Raw genomic sequence first — 24,419 nt, 5'->3', positions numbered from 1 at the left:
GCAAGAAATCCCACTTATTAAACCTGACAGGGCACACCTGTGAAGTGAAGACCATTTCCGGTGACTACCTCTTGAAGCTCATCAAGAGAATGCCAAGAGTGTGCAAAGCAGTCATCAAAGCAAAAGGTGGCTACTTTGAAGAACCTAGAGTATAAGAAATATTTTCAGTTGTTTCACACTTTTTTGTTAAGTATATAATTCCACATGTGTTAATTCATAGTTTTGATGCCTTCAGTGTGAATGTACAATTTTCAAAGTCATGAAAATACAGAAATTTCTTTAAATGAGAAGGTGTGTCCAAACTTTTGGTCTGTACTGTATGTGTGTATATATATATATATATATATACATATTATAATATGTGTGTATATATATATATATATATATATATATATATATATATTATAATATGTGTGTATATATATATATATATATATATTATAATATGTGTGTATATATATATATATATATATATATATATATGTTAATATACAGTATATATGTAGATATATAGTTCTAAAAACGAAATGCCTTAAAGGGTATCTTGCAATATGAAGTACAGCAGGTGCTATTTGGTACTTATGGTACCTTAACCGATAATACAAAGCCATTATTTTGCTATCAGTTCTCTGTGTCAGATCAATTTCCTAGTACACATGATAACAGTAATTTTGTGTTCTAAAGTGACTGAAGTTTCCTATTTTGATATTAGTATTGAGGCTATTCCTCAGCTTTTTATATGTAGTTCTAAAAACTTACTGAAATCTTCTAAATACTTGACAACAGCAATGCAGAGTCAAAACTGTTCACCATATATCCATGATCAAATAAACATGTGGTTTTATAAGGACACAATAAACGCTGAAATTTCTTGTAATCCAATTTACAATAATCTATCGTCTAATCATCCAACATTTGCTTTCAAAAAGAACTACAAGAAAATCAATTTAATTACATTTTTAATTAAAAAAGGTTAAATGAACATATTCAGAACTAACATTTCATGCTTTTTCTTCTTTTTATTATATATTTCAGAAATACAAAAGCAAAGTGACAGATTTAGCAAGTATCTTCAAAGATGCTGAAATATGTCTCAAGGGGTGTATACCTTTATTTTTAGTTGTATTGCAAAGCATAAGTGACAACTCATTTTATTATAGAGGTATCCCGCATAAAGAAACACAGATTTCTTTAACATGAGAACCTGTCGGCAATAAATAAAGTTAGATCCATTGGCCCCGCTTCATCAAGAGGGGATGTACTGTAGTCAGATGTTTCTAATTCGTTAAGAGGCACAACGGAAAAAGTGATTTGCGCCTTACCACAAATCTTACTCCAGTCAGGGACTGGAGTAAGATTTGTGTCTTAAGCAACTCCACCATTCGTCATGAATTGAACAAGCAGAGGTTGCCACACAAGCTTTGCCCACTTTGGGCGTGAAAATGCAAAAAAAGTTGCAAAATTTTAGCGCAGTCTCCAGAACCAGGACCATTGTTTTGCAGATGTTTGGAGATGTCCTTTGTGTAAAGGAAATGTACCCCAGAAAGCTTCGGGGAAGAAAGTCTAATTTTTACCGGAGGCAGACCTTCTATGGCACTTTTACATTTGTACTGTAATGCAGTGATCCTAAAACTGCACCAGGGATTTTCAAAAAAATGTTGTCATTAATTTAGATTCCCCTCCTTTTTTTAAATTTTATTTTACAACAGTTACCAGCTTCACTGCGCACGCGCTATGACGCTCTATTTTCCGCGCATGCACAGTGAGGCTGTGTGATTACCAACTTCACTGCGCACGCGCTACATTCCCCGTGTGTGCGCAGTGAAGCTGCAAACTACACACCCTCACTGCGCACGCACGGGAACATAGTGCATGCGCAGTGAAGCTGGTAATCACACAGCCTCACTGTACAGGTGCGGGACCAGCGGCCTGACATGGAGAAATGCCGGAAGCAATATTCAAATACATGTGCGGCGCCAGCAGTGACTGAATGCGGTGCTGCCCATGACTGAATAGCAGAATCACACTCCTATGACTGAACGAGCAGGTAGGATCTAAGTATAGTAAAGGTTATAAAATCATTATAGCTGCACCAATTTTAATGAAAAAAGCTTGTTAATGATGCACATTGCATCACTATCAACGCTATGGGGGCAATGTAGAGGGTAACTAGGATGTGACAGGTTCCCTTTAAACAGATGAGCAAAATTATAACGATGTTTTGAACTTTTGACTTTCAGGCTTCATATCTCACCATCCACTACTACTTAGAACATGAGACATTTTATAGACAATCATCTTGGGTATCTCATACATAAATTTGACTTGCAACTATTTTGCATATTATTAGTTATGCAGACATTCAAAGCAGTAGTGGATGGTGAGATATGGAGCCTGAAAGTCAAAAGTTAAAAAATTGTTACCCTTTTGCTCGTCAGTGTATATTTACCAAGCCAGAAGTTTGAAATATACACTGCATTCCACTGCAAATGCTATTTTTTTCAGATTTCGATGCAAATGAGTCAATATAATGTTAAAATCATCAACCTTGAGGCTATGTGCCCACGATGCAGAAATGCTGCTGAATTTTCTGCACCTCCCTGGCAGGAAAATCTCATGCGGATTTTACATGCGTTTTTCCCGCCATGTAGAAGCATTGGTCAAGCGTTTTTGCATGCGGGTTATCAAGCGCTTTTCCAAGCGATTTAGCATCACTTGGAAAAGTGCTTGACAGCTTGGTCACACTATATAAATCCATGAAACCAGCATGGATTTATATAGTGTGACCAAGTTCATAGTTAAAAAAAGAATAAAAGTGCTAAAAAATAAAAAAAAAACACATTATACTCACCTTCTGATGGCCACCGGTCTCCTCAGCGATGCGTCCTGGCTCCCCGGTGGCTCGCAGTGGTGTAAAAGGACCTTCCATGACGTCATTTAGTCATGTGACAGGTCACGCGGCCGCCGACGTCAGCGGTCGCGTGACCTGTCACATGACTAAATAATGTCATGAAAGGTCCTTTTACACCATCGCGAGCCACCGGAGAGCCAGGACGCACCGGAGAGGTCCATCAGAAGACCGCGGGCCATCAGAAGGTGAGTATAATATTTATTTTTTATTTTAAATTCTTTTTTTTTAACAGGTACTATGGTACCCGGGTCTGGATGAGAGTCTCCTCTTCTCCAGACCTGGGTACCATCCGCACATTGAATCTCTTAATATCCGCATGTGCACATGTAGTCATGCGGATATTAAGCAATTCAATGCAAGTCAATGGCGGCAATTACGCCACGTTTACGCAAAAATAATGGACATGCTGCGGATTTTTCCGCAATGATAATCCGCAGTGGAAATTTCCGCAGCATGTGCACAGCACATGTAGATTATCATTGGGGACCATGGGGCGTGTATTACCAAGCGTTTTTTAAGCGTTTTCGCTGCGGAAATTCCGTGGTAAAAACGTTTGAAAAATGCATAGTGGGCACGCAGCCTGAGAGTATAAATGAAATGTTATTGCAAAGTAAAAAAACTCAAAATTATTAAGCAAAACAGAGTTTCCAAACATTTTATCGGTTATAAAGAACTGAAAATGGTAATTTGTTGAATTTGCAGCATTAAGAGTTCACATCTACGGAAATCAAAAGTTTTTTCAATCAAACACATCCTAACAGGCCAATTTACATGTTAACATAGGACCCCTTCTTTCAGATCACCTTCACAATTCTTGCATCCATTGAACTTGTGAGTTTTGGGATAGTTTCTGCTTGAATTTCTTTGCAGGATGTCAGAATAGCCTCTCAGAGCTGCTGTTTTGATGTGAACTGCCTCCCACCCTCATAAATATTTTTTGCCAATAGCAGCCAATGACTCAGAGTATTCTTTGTTGCATGAAATAGTGCATTGTGAGATGATTTTGGTATGGTTGGCATGGTTTTTCATTTTGTAACATGGAAGAAAGTGGTCAGTCAGAAACTCTATATACTTTGCCAAGGACATTTTCATACCTTCAGGGACCCTAAAGGGGCCCACCCGCTTTATTCCCAGGATTCGGGCCCAAAACATGATTCTGCCATCTCCATGCTAACATTGTGTAAGGGGTGCAGAGCGGTAGTCATGGGCAAGAGGCTGCTCTATTCCCACACTCTGGCACCCCACAGATAAACAGTGTCCCGTTTCCCATGGGCTGTGCTGTGGTGCAGAACACTCACGTTTTGGCTGCAAGTCTGCGTTGTATCCAGGCTCCCGAATCCAGGAATATCAGCACATAAATCAGGGGACACTCGCTTCTTAACCAACAGTTCAACTTTTTCTTAGCATCTTGAGTTCAATTGCAGTTACAGCACACTATGTTTCCACATTCTCCTTTGTCCAGTCTGAGCTATTCCTTCGCTTGATGGCTCCCGTGACTAGAGATGAGCGTTGTTCTACTCGAACTGTTCGCCAATCTCAAATTCGAGCTGTTTTGGGCGGTGTTCGAGCCGTTCGGCGAACACGAACAATTTGAGAAAAATTTGGCTGTTCGAGGTTATGTTCGATAACTGTTCATGCACCAAAATCATAACTGGATTTTTTCTCAGTAATGATGAAAATTAATGTTAATACGCAGTTTGAGTGTACAGCGGGGTGGGGGGAGGGGCAGGGGATGGATCTCTGCAGGAACAATGAAGATCTCCATTTTTTTTTCTCTTTCCCGCATTTACAGTGGGGAGGTGCAATCTGTCAGCCTATCAGCAGCGCACACACGGAGCGAAGTGCTTTTTTTCACACAAGCAAGGGCATGTGTCATTGGCAGTGTATGTCACATGTCCTTGCCCTATAAGACCAAGCCATTTTCCCCGTCGCCACCATTTTCTCACTGCTGCAGCTGCGTGTTAGACGGCACCGCTGTTGCTGTGTGCGCTATACCTTGTTAATTTCAAGCCAATTTTCGCACAAATATACAGATAGCTTGGGAGTAGGGAATAGTTGTGATTGCAGTCCTTTTAAGGACTAGGTTACAGCATTTCCTACGACTTTTATCAGGGAGGTCTGTGCTCTTAAATAGATCGGTCGTGGGAGTAAAGACTAATTGTAATTGCAGTCCTTTTCAGGACTAGGTTACATGAGTTCCTATCAGTTTTTGCCAGGCAGGTCTGTGCCAGTGCTGTGCAAGTTTTTTTCACAGCATTTGGCTGAATCTAGCAAAGCTAATCCTTTTTGGCCTATTGCAGAGTGTGTTAGTCAGTGGAGTAGCCTATCTGTGTTGCAAGATATACCACCTGTGTATAGAATACCAATTTTTTTACTGCACCTAGTGAAGTAAAATCTTTTGGGCATAGCATCATTCTATTAGTCCATCTATACTGACCTCCATCAGGTTGCAAATTAAAACTAATTTTTATCTGCATCTACAGTACCTCTGAAAAAATATTTGGGCTTCTAGCAGTGTGTGGGACTTGTTCTATTAGTCCATCTATACTGACCTCCATCAGGTTGCAAACTGAATATATTTTTTTCTGCATCTACCTCTGAAAAAATATTGGGCTTCTAGCTGTGTGTGGGTCTTGTTCTATTAATCCATCTATACTGACCTCCATCAGGTTGCAAACTAAATATATTTTTTTCTGCATCTACCTCTGAAAAAATATTTGGCCTTCTAGTAGTGTGTCGGACTTTCTCTATTAGTCCATCTATACTGACCTCCATCAGGTTGCAAATTAAAACTAATTTTTATCTGCATCTACAGTACCTCTGAAAAAATATTTGGGCTTCTAGCAGTGTGTGGGACTTGTTCTATTAGTCCATCTATACTGACCTCCATCAGGTTGCAAACTGAATATAGTTTTTTCTGCATCTACCTCTGAAAAAATATTGGGCTTCTAGCTGTGTGTGGGTCTTGTTCTATTAATCCATCTATACTGACCTCCATCAGGTTGCAAACTGAATATATTTTTTTCTGCATCTACCTCTGAAAAAATATTTGGCCTTCTAGTAGTGTGTCGGACTTTCTCTATTAGTCCATCTATACTGACCTCCATCAGGTTGCAAACTGAATATAATTTTTTTCTGCATCTAGCTCTGAAAAAATATTTGGCCTTCTAGTAGTGTGTCGGACTTTCTCTATTAGTCCATCTATACTGACCTCCATCAGGTTGCAAATTAAAACTAATTTTTATCTGCATCTACAGTACCTCTGAAAAAATATTTGGGCTTCTAGCAGTGTGTGGGACTTGTTCTATTAGTCCATCTATACTGACCTCCATCAGGTTGCAAACTGAATATATTTTTTTCTGCATCTACCTCTGAAAAAATATTGGGCTTCTAGCTGTGTGTGGGTCTTGTTCTATTAGTCCATCTATACTGACCTCCATCAGGTTGCAAACTGAATATAATTTTTTTCTGCATCTAGCTCTGAAAAAATATTTGGCCTTCTAGTAGTGTGTCGGACTTTCTCTATTAGTCCATCTATACTGACCTCCATCAGGTTGCAAATTCAAAATAATTTTTTTCTACATCTAACCCAGCCAATAGTTTTGGCCTAATACCACAGTTTGGCCACTCAGCTCTGCTCGGTTACCATCCATTGTTTTTTTGTGCAAACAACTCCAGAGTTGTGAATTAGTTAACCACCAAAATGAGTGGAAAAAGGCCTGCTGCTGGTGGAAAGGGGAATAGGCGTGTTGGGAAGGGGAAAAAAGGTTGTGTCCGTGGGGTAGGTGTTAAAGCAACAGTAACATCTGCAGAAGAAAGACCATCTTCCAGCCAAACTAAAATGTCTACTTCTTTTAGCGGACAATGTGATAAGATCCCTTTCTTACGGCCACGCCAATCGCTACAAATTCCAGATGAGGCACAAAAACAGCAGGTGCTTCAACGGATATCAAGTGCTCCTTTAAGTGGGCTCTCCTCCACATCAACTTCAACATCACAAATACTCCAGCCCTCAAAGGTGTCACCCAAATCGCAGTTGCTTCCTCACAGCTCCCAAATCTCGAGCTGCCCGTCTGAGTATGAGGTAGAACAGATGGTTGAGTCTGCAGAGCTGTTTACTCATACTATAGCCTGGGAATCAGAGGTCGACTCCAGCGCTTCTGTGAATCCAGACGAGGAAATGATCTGCACTGATGCCCAGAATCTTTATGAGTCGGATCCAGGACCAGACGCAGAAGGTTCTGACCATAATGTAGACCCTCATTCCCAAACTGTAACTCCTGTTGGTGGAGACAATGAGGAAGACGATGATAAGACTCAAATACCTGATTGGAGCGACAACTTTAGTTTTTTGTCAGGGCAGGAACAGGTTGGCTCTGAGGACGACGGGTGTGATAACGCACAGGGTGATGATGATGAGGTCGGAGATCCCACTTACTGTCAACCCACAGTCAGCCAAGAGATGAGGTCAGCAGAGGAGGTGGAGGAAGATGCTAGTGACGACGAGGTCAGGTTGCGCCTTCCTGGACAGAGACGTAGTACTGGAAGCACGTCAACAACTGCATCCTCAAACACAACTCTGCCTCTCACCACAAGTCGTGGTGGCTCTTCAGGTCGCATGGGTGCTAAGCCTTGCATAGCCTGGGCATTTTTTCAGATCGATAAAGATGACCCAACTCGTGTTATCTGTAACATTTGTCAGCAAAAGCTAAGTAGAGGCCAAAAAATACATAGTTTGAGTACTTCATGCATGAACCGGCACATGGACATGAAGCATAAGTTGCAGTGGGAAGCTCAGTGTGCTACAATGCGGCCTAGCCGGCCGGGCCAACCACCGTCTGCCATATCTTGTGCATCCGCGGCCTCTTCATCCTCTGTGACTGGGGGGACAGCAGTCACACCTGTTTTGGGGCGCAGACCTGCCACCTCTTTACCCGCAACAGCCAGCGTGATTGGCAGGTCATCATTTTCTTTGGAGGTGGTAACACCAGCTGGTGTTGAGCGCTGTCCGACATCGATAGCACCACCTTTGGATGAAGGCAACCTAACATGTCTGCCTGCATCTTCCTCACAGACCGGCAGTTTGCCGGGGACACCCTTATCAACCCCGTCTAAGCACAATAGCCAGCCCTCGGTCCCTCAGATGTGGACAAGTAAAAGACCATTTCCTCCTAGCCATGAGAAAGCTAAGAGGTTGAATTTCACCATCTGCAAGCTCTTGGCTACAGAAATGCTGCCTTTCCGCCTGGTGGACACAGAGGATTTTCGAGACCTTATGTCCGTCGCAGTGCCCCAGTACCAGGTGCCCAGTCGGCACTACTTCTCAAAGAAAGGTGTGCCTGCGCTCCACCAGCATGTCGCACACAACATCACCGCTTCTTTGAGAAACTCTGTGTGTGACAGGGTGCATTTCACCACAGACACTTGGACGAGTAGGCATGGACAGGGGCGTTACATGTCGCTGACTGGGCACTAGGTAACTATGGTGACAGCAGGACAAGGGGCTGCTGTCCAAGTCTTGCCGTCCCCACGAGTTGTGCGTCAATCCTCTTTATGTCAAAGTTCCTCCACTGCTTCTGCCTCCTCAACCTCCTCTCGGTCTTCCACCTGCACCCAAAGCCTGTCTGGTCATGCCACAAGCTTTCTAACTGCGCAGAAGGGATCCTGCACACCTCCTTACTATGCTAGCAGTAGGGCTCAACGTCATCAGGCGGTTTTTACATTGAAATGTTTGGGAAATGTGAGTCACACAGCTGAGGAGTTGTGGTCAGCTCTGGAGAACCAATTTCATGAATGGTTGTCTCCACTGGACCTGAAACCAGGGAAGGCCGTGTGCGACAATGCTGCAAACCTGGGTGCGGCCCTTCGCCGGGGCAATGTCACACACGTGCCTTGTATGGCTCACGTGTTGAACCTGGTTGTCCAGCAATTTTTAGCCCACTATCCCAGACTAGATGGCCTTCTGCAGAGGGCACGGTCGCTGTGTGCTCACTTCCGCCGTTCGCATCCCGCAGCTCAGCGACTTACATTTCTACAGAAGTCGTTGGGCCTGCCACTTCACCGGCTAAAATGCGATGTGCCTACCCGGTGGAATTCAACTCTGCACATGTTGCAGCGACTGTGGCAGCACCGACAAGCCCTGGTGCAATACGTTCTGACGTATAGCCTGGGCCAACGAGATTCAGAGGTGGGGCAAATCACGCTGGAGGAGTGGTCTCAGATCAGGGACCTATGCACCCTTCTGCACAGTTTTGAAATGGCGACGAAGATGTTTAGTGCTGACGATGCCATTATCAGCATGACTATTCCGGTGATTTACATGCTGGAGCACATGTTAAACAGAATTCGGAGTCAGGTGGTGGCACAAGAGGAGGTGGAGGAAGTAGAGGAGGAGGAGTTGTATGCGGAAGGGCTAACATCTGCAAGGTCCAGAAGGTCGGCAGCACCAAGGCGGCAGGCATGTGAGGGTGGGGGAGATGGTTTTACCAGGGCGCATGGTAGCAGCCAAACTAGTGAGGAAGGTGCAGGAGCCCAGGAAGAAGTGGAGGACGAACTGATGGAAGACTCATCAGATGAGGGAGACCTTGATCACATTTCTGTTGTGCGAGGTTGGGGGGAGAGGACAGAGGAAGGAAGCATGATTGTTACCTCGCCACCAACACAACAGGGACTTGGTGCTCCTGGATGCGCAACACACATGAGTGCCTTCTTGCTGTACTACCTGCAACATGACCCTCGAATTGTGAGAATTAGAAATAATCCTGACTACTGGGTTGCCACACTGTTAGATCCCCGGTACAAAAGTAAATTTGCAGAAATTATTCCTGCCATAGAAAGGGATGCACGCATGCAGGAGTATCAGCAGAGACTGTTGCAGAATCTTACATGTGCTTTTCCACAAAATACCAGTGGTGCACGTAGTGAATCTCACAGTTCCAACTTGCCAACCGTGGGACCGTCAAGTGTTCAGCACTCAAACCGTAACAGAACCACAGTATCTGCTGGTAACATCAATTTTGCGGAATCATTTCACCACTTTTTTAGCCCATCCTTTGCAAGGCCACAGGAGACAAGAAGTCTGACACATAGTCAACGCCTAGAGACGATGGTACAGGAGTATCTCCAAGTAAACATTGAAGCCACGACTGTGTCACTGGACCCTTGCTCTTTTTGGGCTTCCAATCTGGATAAATGGCCGGAGCTAGCCACTTACGCCTTGGAGATCTTGTCATGCCCCGCAGCCAGCGTTCTGTCTGAACGTGTGTTCAGCGCTGCTGGTGGTGTGCTGACAGATAAGCGCACGCGGCTCTCCACTGATAATGTAGACAGACTCACGTTCATAAAGATGAACAAATCATGGATCCGAAACGACTTTTCTACCCCTGTGTCATCCTGGGGAGAGTAAAAGCTTGATGATTGGTTAAAATCACCCTACCAAACGTTTTAAGCTTTCAAATTACTAATCATGTTTATCTGTATCTTGACTGGAAAATAATTTGGGCTTTGTAGCAGTGTGCAGCACTGATCCTATTAGGCCATCTATAATAAGCTCCACCAGATTTAAAATTAAAAATAATTGTTAGCTGCATCTAGCCCGGAAAATAATTTTGGGGCTCCGAGATGCGCAAGACGCATAAGTGCCTTCTTGCTGCACTACCTGCAGCATGACCCTCATATTGTCAGAATTCGAAGTAATCATGACTACTGGGTTGCCACACTCTTAGATCCCCCAAACTTTTCGATCAACCTTTTAATTTTAATGAAGACCAAAAAAATGGTCATTTTTGAAATTATAAGCATTAGCAGGTTGTTAGAAACTGAAATCAAACAGTTTTCAACTCAAAACTTTATTCTAGGTGATGTTACATTTTCACATAGGACCCCTTGTTCGAAAGGAGCTTCTGAACTCTCTCGTCCATTGAATTTGTCAGGTTTTGGATGGTTTCTGCTTCAATTGTTTTGCATGAGGACAGAATACCCTCCCAGAGCTGTTGCTTAGATGTGAACTGCCTCCCGCCATCTTAGACACTCCTTTTAATGATGCTCCAAAGGTTCTGAATGGGGTAGAGGTCAGGGGAGCATGGGGGTCACACCATAAGTTTGTCCCCTTTTATGCCCATATCAGCCAGAGATGCAGATGTTTTATGTGCAGCATGAGATGGTGCATTATCATGCAGAAAAATGATCTTGCTGTGAAATACACGGTTCTTCTTCTTGAACCATGGCAGGAAGTGCTGTTTGAGAAAATCCACATACATTATGGAGTTCATCTTTAGCGCCTTCAGGGATCCTAAAGGGGCCGACAATCTCTCTCCCCATGATTCCAGCCCAAAACATTACTCCACCTCCTCCTTGTTGGCGCTGTAGCCGTGTTTGCGTGGGGTGTCCATCAACCAGCCATCCTCCACTCCATCCATCTGGACCATCGAGCGCTGCACGGCACTCATCCGTGAACAAAACAGTTTTGAAATCAGTCTTCATGTAATGTTTGGCCCACTGGAGCCGTTTCTGCTTGTGTGAAGTGGATAGAGGAGGTCGACAGGATGGCGTATGCACAGCTGCAAACCTCTGAAGGACCCTGCATCTTGTTGTTCGGGGGACGTTGGAGGCACAAGCAGCTTCAAAAACTTGTCTGCTGCTATGACAAGGCTTTTTTGCCGCTGCTCTTTCAACCTGACGTAATTGCCTGTAGGAAAGAGTCCTCAATTTGCCCTTATCAGCACGCACACGTGTGTACTGTGAATCAGCTACATACTTCTTGATTGCCAAGACACTTCATCCTGATCATCGCACAATGTTGATTGTAGTCATGCCTTGACCTAAACACTCCACAATTTGTTGCTTCTCAGCAGCCGACACATCCTTTTTCTTTCCCATTTTGGCAGAAAATGTAGGCTGCTTAATAATGTGAGAGAGCCTTCTTAAGTAGTCTTGCCTTTCATTGGACACACCTGCCAAACTAATTAGCACAGGTGTCTGCAATTGCTTACAGTGATATAAAGAGCCCTGACACACATCACCATCAATGAGTTTAACTGACAAACAAACAAATTCTTCCCTTATCACTCCTAAACACTTTTTGCATAATAATTTGGAACGCGGTGTACATGTGCTTTTCCACAAAACACCAGCGGTTCACGTAGTGAATCTTACAGTTCTAACTTGCCAACCGTGGTCTGTATGGAATTGTTCAATAAAGGGCCCAAAATTAAGATAACATAGATGGGAGAGGTCTCTATGAATAGGAATTCCTAAGTATTTGATACCCTGTGAGGGCCAGGCAAAGGGAAAGTTGGACTGGATGGAATCCTATATGGATTTGGGGAGGGAGACATCGAGGGCCTCAGACTTCGCTGCATTGATTTTAAAATTTTACCATGTAACAAAGTGATCTATTTCAGCCATAACAGCATGGATGGATATATGTGATTGAGTGATATATACTAGGACATCATCAGCAAATAGAGAGCACTTGTACTCGGTGCCTCCCACCTCAATCCACCTAATATTGGGGTTATGGCGAATTGATGAGAGCAGGTGCTCCGTCACTAGGATGTATAAGAGAGGGGACAGAGGACATCCCTGCCTTGTCCCATTGGTGATTGTGAAAGGTGATGAAAATGTTCTGACGCACCCCCTGGGCCTTGGGACACCCGGAGCCGGACCCTTTTTGGTGGATGCTGGTGGTTGTAGTCTTCGTGGCGGCGACCCGGTTCCGTGGCTCAGGGCGGTCAAACCAGTGGCGGAACTATTTATGTGGTTTTGATGTTTAAATGTCCGACTACGCCACCCGTGGATTGCGGTCAGAGTGAACCGCCGCTACAGGGCAGACCGCTGAGGCTGGTGTTGTGGGTGCAGCAGAGCGTAGCATAACTCCCCACGGGAGGAGTATAGCCTCAGGGCAGTGTATGCGGAGGATGGGGGTGATGGTGCAGGGCAGCAGCAGTAACGACACGGAGTCAGTGATGCAGTCCAGGGCCTTTACTCACAGTTCTTATTATCCAGACCACGTCTGCAGGTAACGGCTGCCCACGTCGTACTGTGCTCACCAGGTGAGGGGCTCAGACAACTCCCAGATAACTTTGGAGCACTTCACAGGACCCCCTTTGTGTGTTCTTTGTCTGGCCTTTCTTACCAACACTTCTGTCCGGCTGCCTCGGGCCTCCTCTTGGTAAACTTGGCGCCAGTTTCCCTGACCCTATGTGGTGCCTTCCTAGCGGGTGTAGCGAGGGGCTGCGCCACATAAAATGTCAGAGCCTCCGGTTTCTAGCTGAGGGTCGTTTCCTGCCTCCACTAGTTCGGGGACCGGTCTCCCCCTTTGGCCTGACCCCTCCACGCAGGTGGATTCGGGCGTGCGGTGGCGACTCGCCCGTCCGCACCCCTGGGATCCCTTCATTCCTCGTTCCTGGAGCCTTCTCCGCTCCTCTTCCTTCCTTCTCCCTCTTCCAGGCCTGGGCCTCTGTTACTAGGCCCGCCTCCGGAGCAGAGCTCATGCAGAGCCCCTGCTCCCTGCCACTTCTGCTCAGACTTCTCTGCACTGAACTAAGATGGTGCCCACCTTTTATACTCCCTTCTCAATGCACCCAGGAACTGCTTCCTCCCTGCTCCTGCACTACAGGGTTCCCCTTCCTCAGTGTTCCCTCCCCCCACTCCAGCCAGGGACAGGGACTGTCGTGCCCATCTCAGGGGCATATTGGTCGCCCTGCCCCACGGCAATGTGGTGTAATGCATGCAGGTGTCGGGTCCTGATCCACACTCCATCCTTACCTGAGAGTGAGATATCACACCTCTGGGTGAGGTGCATTACGTCTGTAGCAACCGAGCCCTCAGGGTGCTACAGTTCCATTTATCTTCAGCCTAGGTGACGTATTGCGATACAGGGCCGTGATTTTGGCTATAAAAGGGTCCCCTAGACCCCTACCCCAAGCTTTTTAAGAGAATCATATATGGCGTGCCAGGAGACTCTATGGAATGCTTTCTCAGCATCCAACGAGAGTATCTAATTACAAATTTTTAACTGCATCTAGCCCAGGAAATACTTTGTGCCTAGTAGCAGTGTCTGCTAGTCAGCGGATTATCCCGGCTGTTAAGCAAGCTACACCACCTGTAGTTTAGACACTTAATTTTTTCAAAGGAAATGCTTCGGGACCATGGGATACTCAGTGAAGAGCATCAGGAGGCACCCCAAGGCATAGGGGCTGGGACTGGCAGTAGGATGCCTTGCGGTGGACAGCCGAGCTCGATCCTTATAAAAGCTTTTTAACTGCAGCAGCTTTAGTGGACGCTACTGGAGCTGGAATTACGCGGCTGCTGGCATGAGACTTGCCCTCCAATAGATCCTTGGAAATGGATTTAAAGTGTATTCATTCAAATTAGAGAGACAATTTAAATTAAAAAGCTTAGAGCTGCCTCCACCACAGGGGGGCTCGCTCGACCCACCAGCGGACAGGCACCAGTATTGGGAGAGGGGGGCTGGCCATCAGGGTTCACCGCGGCTCTGGCACAAACCCGGCGACACGGAGGTGGCACGGGCAGGAGCGGACTGGCCGTGTCGGCTTCTCACTTTTTGGATTCTAGAAGGGCATGACATGCCTATATCTGTGTCTCCCCCTCCTTTTACTCCTCCACCTCTTTTATTTTCGCATGACTATATGTACTTGTCACTTTTCCATGTGTTAGTTGTGTCTTCTGAGCAGTTTGTCAGCTTTTGGACACCTTTGAAGGTGTTTTCTATGTGTTTCTATGTGTTTTTGTTTGCCTGCCATTGGTTTTAACGGTGTTCGAAGGTGTTCGACGAACAGTTCGGCGAACACACGGGTGTTCGACGAACCGAACCGAACTCGAACACTACGGGGGTGGCTCAACACTACCCGTGACCCATGGGATACTCTATCTGGACCCGCAGCTCCTACATCTCTCTGTCCAGCTTCCCCTTATGGGAATTGAATAAGACACACTTCCCCATGTCTAGTTCTGACTGTAGGCCCCGAACATTGCAGGGATGTCCCCAGAAAACAGTGGCCGATGTTCTCATGCTGCCCGAACAGTTTGTACTTGTTGTGCCCTCCAGCCCTCTGGCCTTGAACTCTTGCTAAAGCTATTCCTCCATATAATCTCCAATTCTATCTCTCTATCTGACTAAAACCAGGAAGTGCTCCCCTTTTTAACTAACTCTGCCTCCTCCCATGATGGGGCCGATCCCAAACATATAACTGTGTCCTAGCCTGTGCAATTTACTTCATACAACTAGTATGCCCCCAAGTGAATCTTTCCCTTTCTAACTTAATCTCTAAGTCCTATGCTTGTCAGGACTCAAACCCAGCAGCTCTTGTGCACCAGGTGGCAGCTCTTCCCTTTTAGCTATTCAGTTCGCTAGACAGTTCCTTGCTAAACCAGATATTAGTACATGTGTTGTTCCTGATTGCCTCCACCCTATAATCTCCTTATTGAACACCCTACTTAAACCTGGCATTGCACGTCCTTCTTTGCGAGATTATTGAGCTCCCAGCCTTTAGTCAACCTCTCCTTTCACCTGCTGTTTCGTCTAGAACTCTGCTCCCCTGTACTGACCTGTGACTGATTCCTCAATACACTACACAACCTGCTTTTATCCTTCAAACTATACTGCTGCTCCCGTGTACCGACCTCTGGCTGATTCCCGACTACGCTCCCTGACAGTGTTGCCCCTAGTGGTTGCAATACCACTACTCCAACCCAGGTCAGTTCATAACAATGCTATACCTATGTCCTATATTTAACTCTAGACTTTCCCTATATGTCACACATAAAAACATTACACATTAATCACAATACGTTACATTAACTGTGCACATTGGTGCCTATAAGATTTAATGGAGTTTCACATTTTACATTACAATCACAAAAATGGAATAAAATCACACACTTTATACAAACACTGTCTCAAGAGGGAGAGGCATATGACAGCCCCTGTCACACCCCTACAGCTGCCTCGTTGGAACATGGTAGCCATTCACGATTGCATGGCACTCATCAGTGAACAAGACTGCTTTAATATTAGTCTTCATGTATGTCTGGGCTCACTGTAACAGTTTCTGTTTAGGGATGGCCAAATAGTAATATTATGAACAACTGCAAGTCTCTGCAGGATCCTGCACCTTGAGGTTTGCAGGACTCCAGAGGCATCAGCAGCTTCAAATAACTGTTTGCTGCTTTGTAATGGTATTTTATCAACTGTTCTATTAATCTGATGAATTTGTCTGGCAGAAACCTTCCTCATTATGCCTTTATCTGCACAAACTCGTCTGTCAGCCAGAAATCTCTTTACAGTACAATAATCATGCTTAAATTTCGTGAAATATCTAATGTTTTCATACCTAAAGCTTTGCACTATTTGACGCTTTTTGGCGGCTGAGAGGTCTTTTTTCTTTCCCATATCCCATTCTACAGACAACCATTACTAACCTCATTGATAGCAGCCGAGGCGTATAAGTGAGTGTATTTCTTCATGTGGCGCTCACACTCGATACTAAAGAAATCGAGATGTTTTAAAAATTGTTTCCATTTTTTCATCATTTGGATATCATTAACATCATTCCATCCTGGGATTTCCATTATTTCATCACTTTTCCTTCTTAGTATTGTAGTTTCAATGTTGAGGAGAATATGTACTTACTTTGAATGTATTGCTCCTGTGTGAAGCTTTTAATTATTTTGAACAACCCCTTCAAGCAGCATTGGATCCGAGGTGGGTATATACATACAGTGGCATGTAAACGTTTGGGCACCCCTGGTGAAAATTACTGATATTGTGAATAGTTAAGCAAGTTGAAGATGAAGTGATCTACGTATAAAAGGCCTATAGTTAAAGATGATACATTTACATTATATTTTAAGCAAAAAAAAAATGTTTTCACCTTTTACATTTTTAAAATTACAAAAAGGAAAATGGACCAATGCAAAAGGTTGGGCATCCTGCATGGTTAGCACCAATAGCACCCCCTTTTGAAAGTTTCACAGCTTGTAAACGCTTTTTGTAGCCAGATCCCTTCTTCCTTGGAAAAATATTCCAGTTCTGTGAGATTCCCGGGTTGCCTTGCATGCACTAATATTTTGAGGTCTTGCCACAGATTTTCAATGATGTTCCGATCAGTTGACTTTGAGGGCCAATGTTAAACCTTTAGCTTGTGCCTTTTGAGGAGTCTATTGTGGATTTTGACGTGGGTTTAGGATCATTAACCATTTGAAGAAGCCATTCTCTTTTCAACTTCAGCTTTTTTACAGATGGTATGTTTGCACCAAAATCAAGAATTTGTTGAAATTTCATTGAATCCATTCCTCCCTCTACCCGTGAAAATGTTCCCCGTGCCATTGGCTGCAACACAACCCCAAAGCATGATTGATCCACCCTCATTCTTAATGGTCTACGAGATGTTCTTTTCCTGAAATTCTGTGCACTTTTTCTCCAACATACCTTTGATCATTGTGACCAAAGAGTTCTATTTTAACCTCATCGGTCCACAGGACTTGTTTCCAAAATACATCAGGCTCGTTTAGATGTTCTTTTGAATACTTCTCACACTGAATTTTATGGTGAGGATGCAGGAGAGGTTTTCTTCTGATGACTCTTCCATAAAGGCCATATTTGTGCAGGTGTCTCTGAACATTAAAATAATGTAAGACAACTGAAGAGTCTGCTAAATCTTTCTGAAGGTATTTTGCAGTCATGCGGAGGTTCTGATTTGCCTCTCTAGCAATCCTACGAGCAGCTCTCACTGAATTTTGCTTGGTCTTCCAGACCTTATCTTGACCTCCACTGTTCCTGTTAACTGCCATTTCTTAATTACATTTCAAACTGAGGAAAGGGCAACTTGAAAACTCTTTGCTATCTTCTTATAGTCTTCTCTTGTTTTGTGAGTCTTCACCATTTTCATTTTCAGAGTGCTAGGCAGCTGCTTAAAAGAACCCATGGCTGCTGTTTTTTGGCACAAGGTTAGAGGATGCTGGGTTTTTATAAAGCTGGTAAATTTGTATCACCTGGCCTTTCCTAACGATGATAGTGAGCAAGCCATAACCCTAAGAGACTAATTAAGGCCTGAAACCTTGGTCAAAGTTATCTGAGCACACAAATCTCCAAGGGTGCCCAAACTTTTGCATATACCCATTTTCCTTTTTGTAATTTTTATTATGTAAAAAATCACAATATATTTTTTTGCCTAAAATACAAAGGAAATATGTCATCTTTAAATGTAGGTCTTTTAGAGATCATTTCATCTTCAACTCGCTTAACTGTAATAACAGTAATTTTGTTCAGGGGTGCCCAAACTTTTACATGCCACTGCAGATGTCTTATTTTAGTGTTACATTTGAACAGCTTTTACATTTTAATTTCTTCATATAGTTAATTTTATTTTTATTTTATATCTTTTAGGATAATATGGATTTTCTTCGTAGATGGAAACTGGGTTTATCCTTTTCTTGGATTACTTTCCCCCTTTGGATTTCTGATATTTTTATTAAGCAGTCACATATTGGCTGCTTTTGTCTATATTCTTGGGGAAGCACTGAATTATGTAGTGTGGGGTAAGTTTTTTTTTCTTTATTTTGAAAAGAGTCATAATCAATATTAATATCATTTCAATAAACATGTTGACCAAGTGTGCCAAATTATTCACCATTGCTTTATATCAAACTGTAAACTTGCAAAAATCAACTGCAACAAGCATTCTTATGGTTTGCCCAAAGGAGTTGTTAGGTCGAGCATGACTTTTATTCATGGCAACTTTGATTTCTTTTTGGAAGTCTAGCTATTTGAAGTCTAGAAAAGTGTATTCATTAACAATTCTTATGAACTGCTTTACTCCAAAAAGAAAAAAAGCATGTGTGGTCTGAGATAAACTATCACAGTTGGGGTATCACACACATTACCTTTTAACAAACTTAAAGAAGTTGTCCACTACTTTGTGTAGCATCGGCGTCTCTACCTCCTGCTGGGCAGAGACGCCGATCCCCTCACCGCCGGGGTCCCGGTCCGGCGTCCTCTGGCTTCCCCCCTGCGTCCGCCCGGGGTGCGCGCACCGCGCGCAGTTCCCCGGACACTGTGCTTAGGGCGCTTGCGCGCGCCGTCCTAAAGAGTCCCCGGCCAATGGTCGGAGGACTTCCCTTATATAAGGAACCTCCTCCAAAATGGAGGTGCCTGTGCAAGATTGTTGTTTGTGTGCTAATACTTTCCTCAGTTCTCAGGTTCCAGTGCCCACCAGCTTGTCTATCAGCCGTGCCCGCCTGCTTGCCTATCGGCCGTGCCTGTCTACCCGCATCACCTGCCTGTCTACCAGCCATGCTCATCTGCTGTGCCTCGGCCATCAGTCCCGTGGGAGTCACCTGCTCTCACACAAGGTCGGTCCCAGAGTGGCACCTGGTTCACCTTCCCGGTCCCTCCTTGGTTCACGGAGTCGACTAAGCCGCCATGTAGCCAGGGTCGGTCCGGGTAGGCACTTAGTTATGCCCCTCTGGTCCCTGCTTGTATCACAGCACAGAGGTTTCACCACCCGGATCCGTAACACTTTGACATTGATGCCCTGTCCGTAGGATAGGGCATCAATGTATGATCAGCCTGGGTCCCGCACGCGGCACCCCCGCCGATCAGCTGTTATCGGTGCTGGAGGTAGCAGCTGCCGGCCGGAAGTCCTTATCTGTGGTGCTTGGCCATCAAGTTGAAGTGGCTGCTGCTTGTAACTGCACATCTGCCTCCCATTCAGTTCAGTGTGTGGGACCCTGGCCGATCATACAGGGCATCAATGTCAAAGTAGTGGACAACCCCTTTAACTAGTAGGTTATTTGTAATTGGTGAAGTCAGTCTTGTTTTATTCAAAATAGCTAAATAGTATAATCATATTTAACTCCATATGACAATATGGAGTGTGGTTTATGTCTTCTTACTAAAAGTTAATGCCTGTGTTTAAGCACTATATGCCATATTACTCTTATTATATTAATGCTCCCTTAACTGCATGGTGCTGTAGAAAAAATTCCAAATTGTCTATATTACAAAACATACATAGAATATGATTTCTATCATACTGTAGTATATAACATAATATAGAAAACAAGTACAATAAATATGACTGGTTCATAGTGAGAGGGGACCCTGCCCAAGAGGGCCTTACAGTCTACAGGGAAAGCAGGAAAAGACAATAAGTGAAGGATTGTAGGATTTTATGAAGAGGTGGGTTTTAAGTTGGTTTTGGAGGTGGGAAAAAGTGTGTTCAGTAAGTTTAGTGAGTTCAAGAGCATGGGGATGCAGGGTGGCACCAACTATGTGAGGAGCAGAAAAGAGGAGAGCAAAGATCTGAGCACCTGCAAATAGACGTGGGGAGATAATGGAAGATTAGATCAGGGATATATGCTAGGGTAGAATTTTGTGCTGAATTCTCTGGGCAATGAGCAGCAAGATAAGGGATTGGCAGATACAAAGGGGAAAAAAGTATTTAGTCAGCCACCAATTGTGCAAGTTCTCCCACTTAAAAAGATGATAGCAGCCTGTAATTGACATCATAGGTAGACCTCAACTATGAGAGACAAAATGAGAAAACAAATCCTGAAAATCACATTGTCTGATTTGCAAAGAAATTTTTTTCAAATACCAAATACTTTTTTCCCCACTGTAAGTTGAGGCTGATTAATCAGGCAGCAGAGTTGATTTGAGGGCTGCAAGACTGTTAAATAGTAGGACACAGAGAAGGAAGTTGCAATAGTCTAGTCAGGAAATTACTTCTTGGTTCAAAACTGAGGTAAGAGCAAATTCAAGAAATATTTTTTAAATCAAGGTGACAGGAAATAGTAAATATCTGAAAATGTGGTTTGAAAGATAATGTCATCTGCATATACATGCTATGAGTAAGAGCACAAGATGCTCAAAAGGTGTTAGAAGATTGTATACAAGCTAATGTGACTTTTTAGAGTACTGTATGCCAATGAAGAACTGAAAACAGAATCTCAATCCTGGAATGCCCATCTTGTGTAATATTATACATGAATCAGCACTCACCTGCAGCACTCACCTAAACAAGTGCAATGACGCTGGAGGATTGCAAGTGGTTAACATGTTTAATCTACACTTTGAAACATGGGGTAGAGTCAAAAGTTATGAGGGGTAATAGACTTATGAGACTGGAAAAAATAGGAAATGGTTGACAGAACTTGTGGAGGGGTTTGGTGAGTGAGATGGTAAAAAAATAAATATTTTTAATTGTTTAGCTTTAGAAAGGAGAAGAGGGAGAAAAGAAGTATATACAGTATCTGATAAACATTGTGGAATTTTGGATAGTTGGTACTTTTTCTCCTGTATGAAGTTGACCAATCATAAGCAGGCAGCATCATGTGAGGAGAAAAGAACATGCACTTCTCACCTCACTAATCTCTCCTGTTACTGTGTATAAATACAGCAGAGCTGAGTTATGTGTCATTGGAAACACTTCCAGACCTCATCTCATGGCAGTCAGTGTGGGTGGGGGGGAGGGTGAAAGCTGACAGCACTATGAAATGAGGTCTGGAAGTGTTTGTAATGACTCATAACTGATTAGCTACTGTGTAAAGATACAGGAGTGCTGTATCATTACAAACCCTTGATGTCAGCTCTCACCCTCCCCCCACACTGACTGCCTTGAGATGAGATCTCTAAGTATGTGTAATGGTACATCATTTAGCTCTGCTGTATCACTACACAGTGGCTGCAGAGTTTAGTGAAGAGAGGATGGCTTATTTTTTTCTCCCCTGCATGATGCTGCCTTATGATTAGTCAACCTCATGCAAAAGAAGTGCACGCCTTCAAAGACAAATCTCTGGTAACACCCAGTTCAACTTTACATAAATTAGAGCCTAAAATGTATAAACTAATATCTCCTCAACAGAGAGAAGGAATTAAAAGATAGAAAGTACATTTTCTCATCTTTGCAGCCACTACTCCATAAGATAGCCAGTTTTAAATGCTCAAACTTGTGAAGTTTGCAGAAATCTACATGTATTGCATTGCAATGAGGATAGGTGCAGTCTTCTCTTGGACACACCTAATTTGTACACGTATAGCCCATTGTTTTTTTTGTTTTTTTTATATTTTTGGGTGTCTTTTATTTCTCCTTTATGTGATTTGTAATAAAGATTTTTTTATATGGTGATCCGAATGCATTTGCATACTTCTTTTTCTTCATAATGTTTGCAATAAGAACAGAGAAAAAAAAAGAAATCATACTTACCAATACGTGCTTCTTTTCCTCTAAGGCCACGGCCCCACTATCAGTATTTGGTCAGTATTCGGTCAGTATTTTTTCTCAGGAGTGGGAGCCAAAACCAGGAGTGGGTGATAAATGTAGAATTGGTGACTTGTTTCTATTATACCGTTTCTATGATTGTTCCTCACCTGGTTTTGACTCCCACTCCTGAGAAAAAATACTGACCGAATACTGACCAAATACTGATAGTGGGGTCGTGGCCTTATTCTGATCATCACTGCAGCCAGTGATTGACTGCAGCAGTTATATGCTCATTCCTGCGCAGAGACTTGCAGGGGACCCGGGCCCTTTTGGAAGAGGAATAGTGGCTTTGGGAAGGTGAGTATGATTTTATATTTTAGAGTCGGTTGCATGGTGATTTAAAGAAGTTGAAGGTTGAAAATCCCTTTAATTCATTTCCCATTTAAGGTCGGTCATCCAAAGAAAACTGCCTAACAAGGATATTTGAGAACAGAAAAAAATGAGTGATTTCCGTACCTCTAATATTTTATAGAGTACTGTGTTCCTTGAAGACCTCTAATATCAGTATATATCACAGTATGAGACATAATATTTCTGCCATGCATCAACCATATTACATCTGTGCCCATTTCTTACAAATAATAGTAGTAACGGGTTATGCTTACCCTGACACTCCATCATTTAATTAGAATGGAGTGGGAGGGGCAGTAAATTTATACTACAGATTTATATTAACAAAACTTTTTTTTTTTCTCTTTTCATCTAAGCAGGTGAAGTACAAAACAAGAAAATGAAAATCTGACCCTTCCATACAAGTCAAAGCCTCCAAGGGAGAGAAGAAACAGGACGTGTTAACATATCCCTTTTCTGTAATGCTCAGTTCAGTAGCAATCAGTCATAACTGACAGCATGTGAAATTGGCCCGTTAAAGAAAAAAGAAACAGTCAAAGCATAAGCCCAGTCCTTCAAATCCATGAAAAAAGCTATAATTTGTGCTTCGTGAACTCATTATTCTCATTTTCAAATGTTCTTAACTGCGAAGACAATGTTATGTGACTCTAGTCACTTGTCCAAGCATCTATTACCTTAAGATAAAGAGTCATATGTAGTGTTGAGCATTCCGATACTGTAATATCGGGTATCGGCCGATATTCGCGGTATCGGAATTCCGATACTTAATTCCGATACTTTTACAATATCGGATACCGGAATCGGAAGTTCCCATAATGCCTGCGCTCTGTAGTGTCTGTGAAGGATGACAAGTTGGATGGCAGCGCGATCCAGCCTGTCATCAGAATGCCATCCCAGCGGGGGAGAATTCTCCTGATTGTTTAAAAGCCGGCGGGCGGTATAAAGCCGCCGGCTTTTAAACAGTCACACAGCCCCATACTGCTTCCCCGCAGCCTCCCACCCCGATCCTCCGCTCCCCTCGCCACCTCCCATCCCGATCGTTAATTAGGACCGGGCGGGGAGCGCAGCTCCAAGGAGCGGGGAGCGAAGGACCCGGGCGGGGAAGCCGGCAGTGAAAAGACTTCACCGCCGGCTTTCCCGTTCTGTGCTGCGCTTTCCCGCCGGTTATTTCAAATGAACAGCTGAGGTATCAGGTGATGCCGATCAGCTGTTCATTTGAAGTCGCCGCGTTGCCCTCAGAGGGTTCATGTGAGTTCATGCTTGACTGCATGAACTCACATGAACTTTCCCACGGCCGCACAGGTCAGCCTCACCTCCCAGACCCGTCATGATTAGTGTGTGTGCGGGGTGTGTGTGCGGGGTGTGTGCGCGATGTTTGTGCGGGTGTGCGCGGTGTCTGTGCGATGTGTGCGGGGTGTGTGTGCGGGGTGTGTGTGCGATGTGTGCGGGTGTGTGCGGTGTGTGTGCGTGCAGGCAGACATAGGCCGATGTGACACTACTACTCCCATCGGCCTATGTCTGTCCCCCGTCCACTCCTGCCAGCAGGATCAGCTCGATGGGAGCAGTAGTTCCCATCAGACTGATCCTGCTATTTAAATTGCCCTACTGTGTCCCCAATAAATGTTAAATACATGTCATTGGTGGCCAGTGGTTACCTAAAAGAAATTAGTTCATACATTACCTGTCCCCGCCGATCGCCACCTAAAATAAAGTAAAAAATAAAAAACTACACCTATACTCACCAAGACACCTAATTCCCCGAAGCCATCGATCTCCTGTAATAAAATATAAAATAATAAACCACAACCTTATCCTTACCCCTCCGTAGTAGTCCACGAGTGTCCCACGAAGATCTCCAGTTCAGAGCAGCC

The 24,419-nt window shown here is 43.9% G+C and overlaps 1 protein-coding gene across 1 annotated transcript in view; it reads left to right on the top strand.

Moving 5' to 3' along the window:
* Window positions 1–23,220, top strand: part of ADTRP (androgen dependent TFPI regulating protein) — a 185,887-nt gene extending 162,667 nt beyond the window's left edge. The window contains exons 5-6 of the mRNA XM_073676684.1: window positions 18,321–18,472; window positions 22,908–23,220. Coding sequence (XP_073532785.1) covers window positions 18,321–18,472; window positions 22,908–22,939 — 184 coding nt within the window. The 3' untranslated portion in view covers window positions 22,940–23,220. The remainder of the gene's footprint in view (window positions 1–18,320; window positions 18,473–22,907) is intronic.
* Window positions 23,221–24,419: the final 1,199 nt, after the last annotated feature.

This window comes from Phyllobates terribilis, unplaced genomic scaffold, assembly GCF_046119375.1.
Source record: "Phyllobates terribilis strain yellow unplaced genomic scaffold, ASM4611937v1 Scaffold_4__5_contigs__length_816908805, whole genome shotgun sequence".
Classification (NCBI taxonomy): domain Eukaryota; kingdom Metazoa; phylum Chordata; class Amphibia; order Anura; family Dendrobatidae; genus Phyllobates; species Phyllobates terribilis.
The sequence above is the reverse complement of the archived record's forward strand: the minus strand, read 5'-3'. Positions and strand labels throughout refer to the sequence as shown.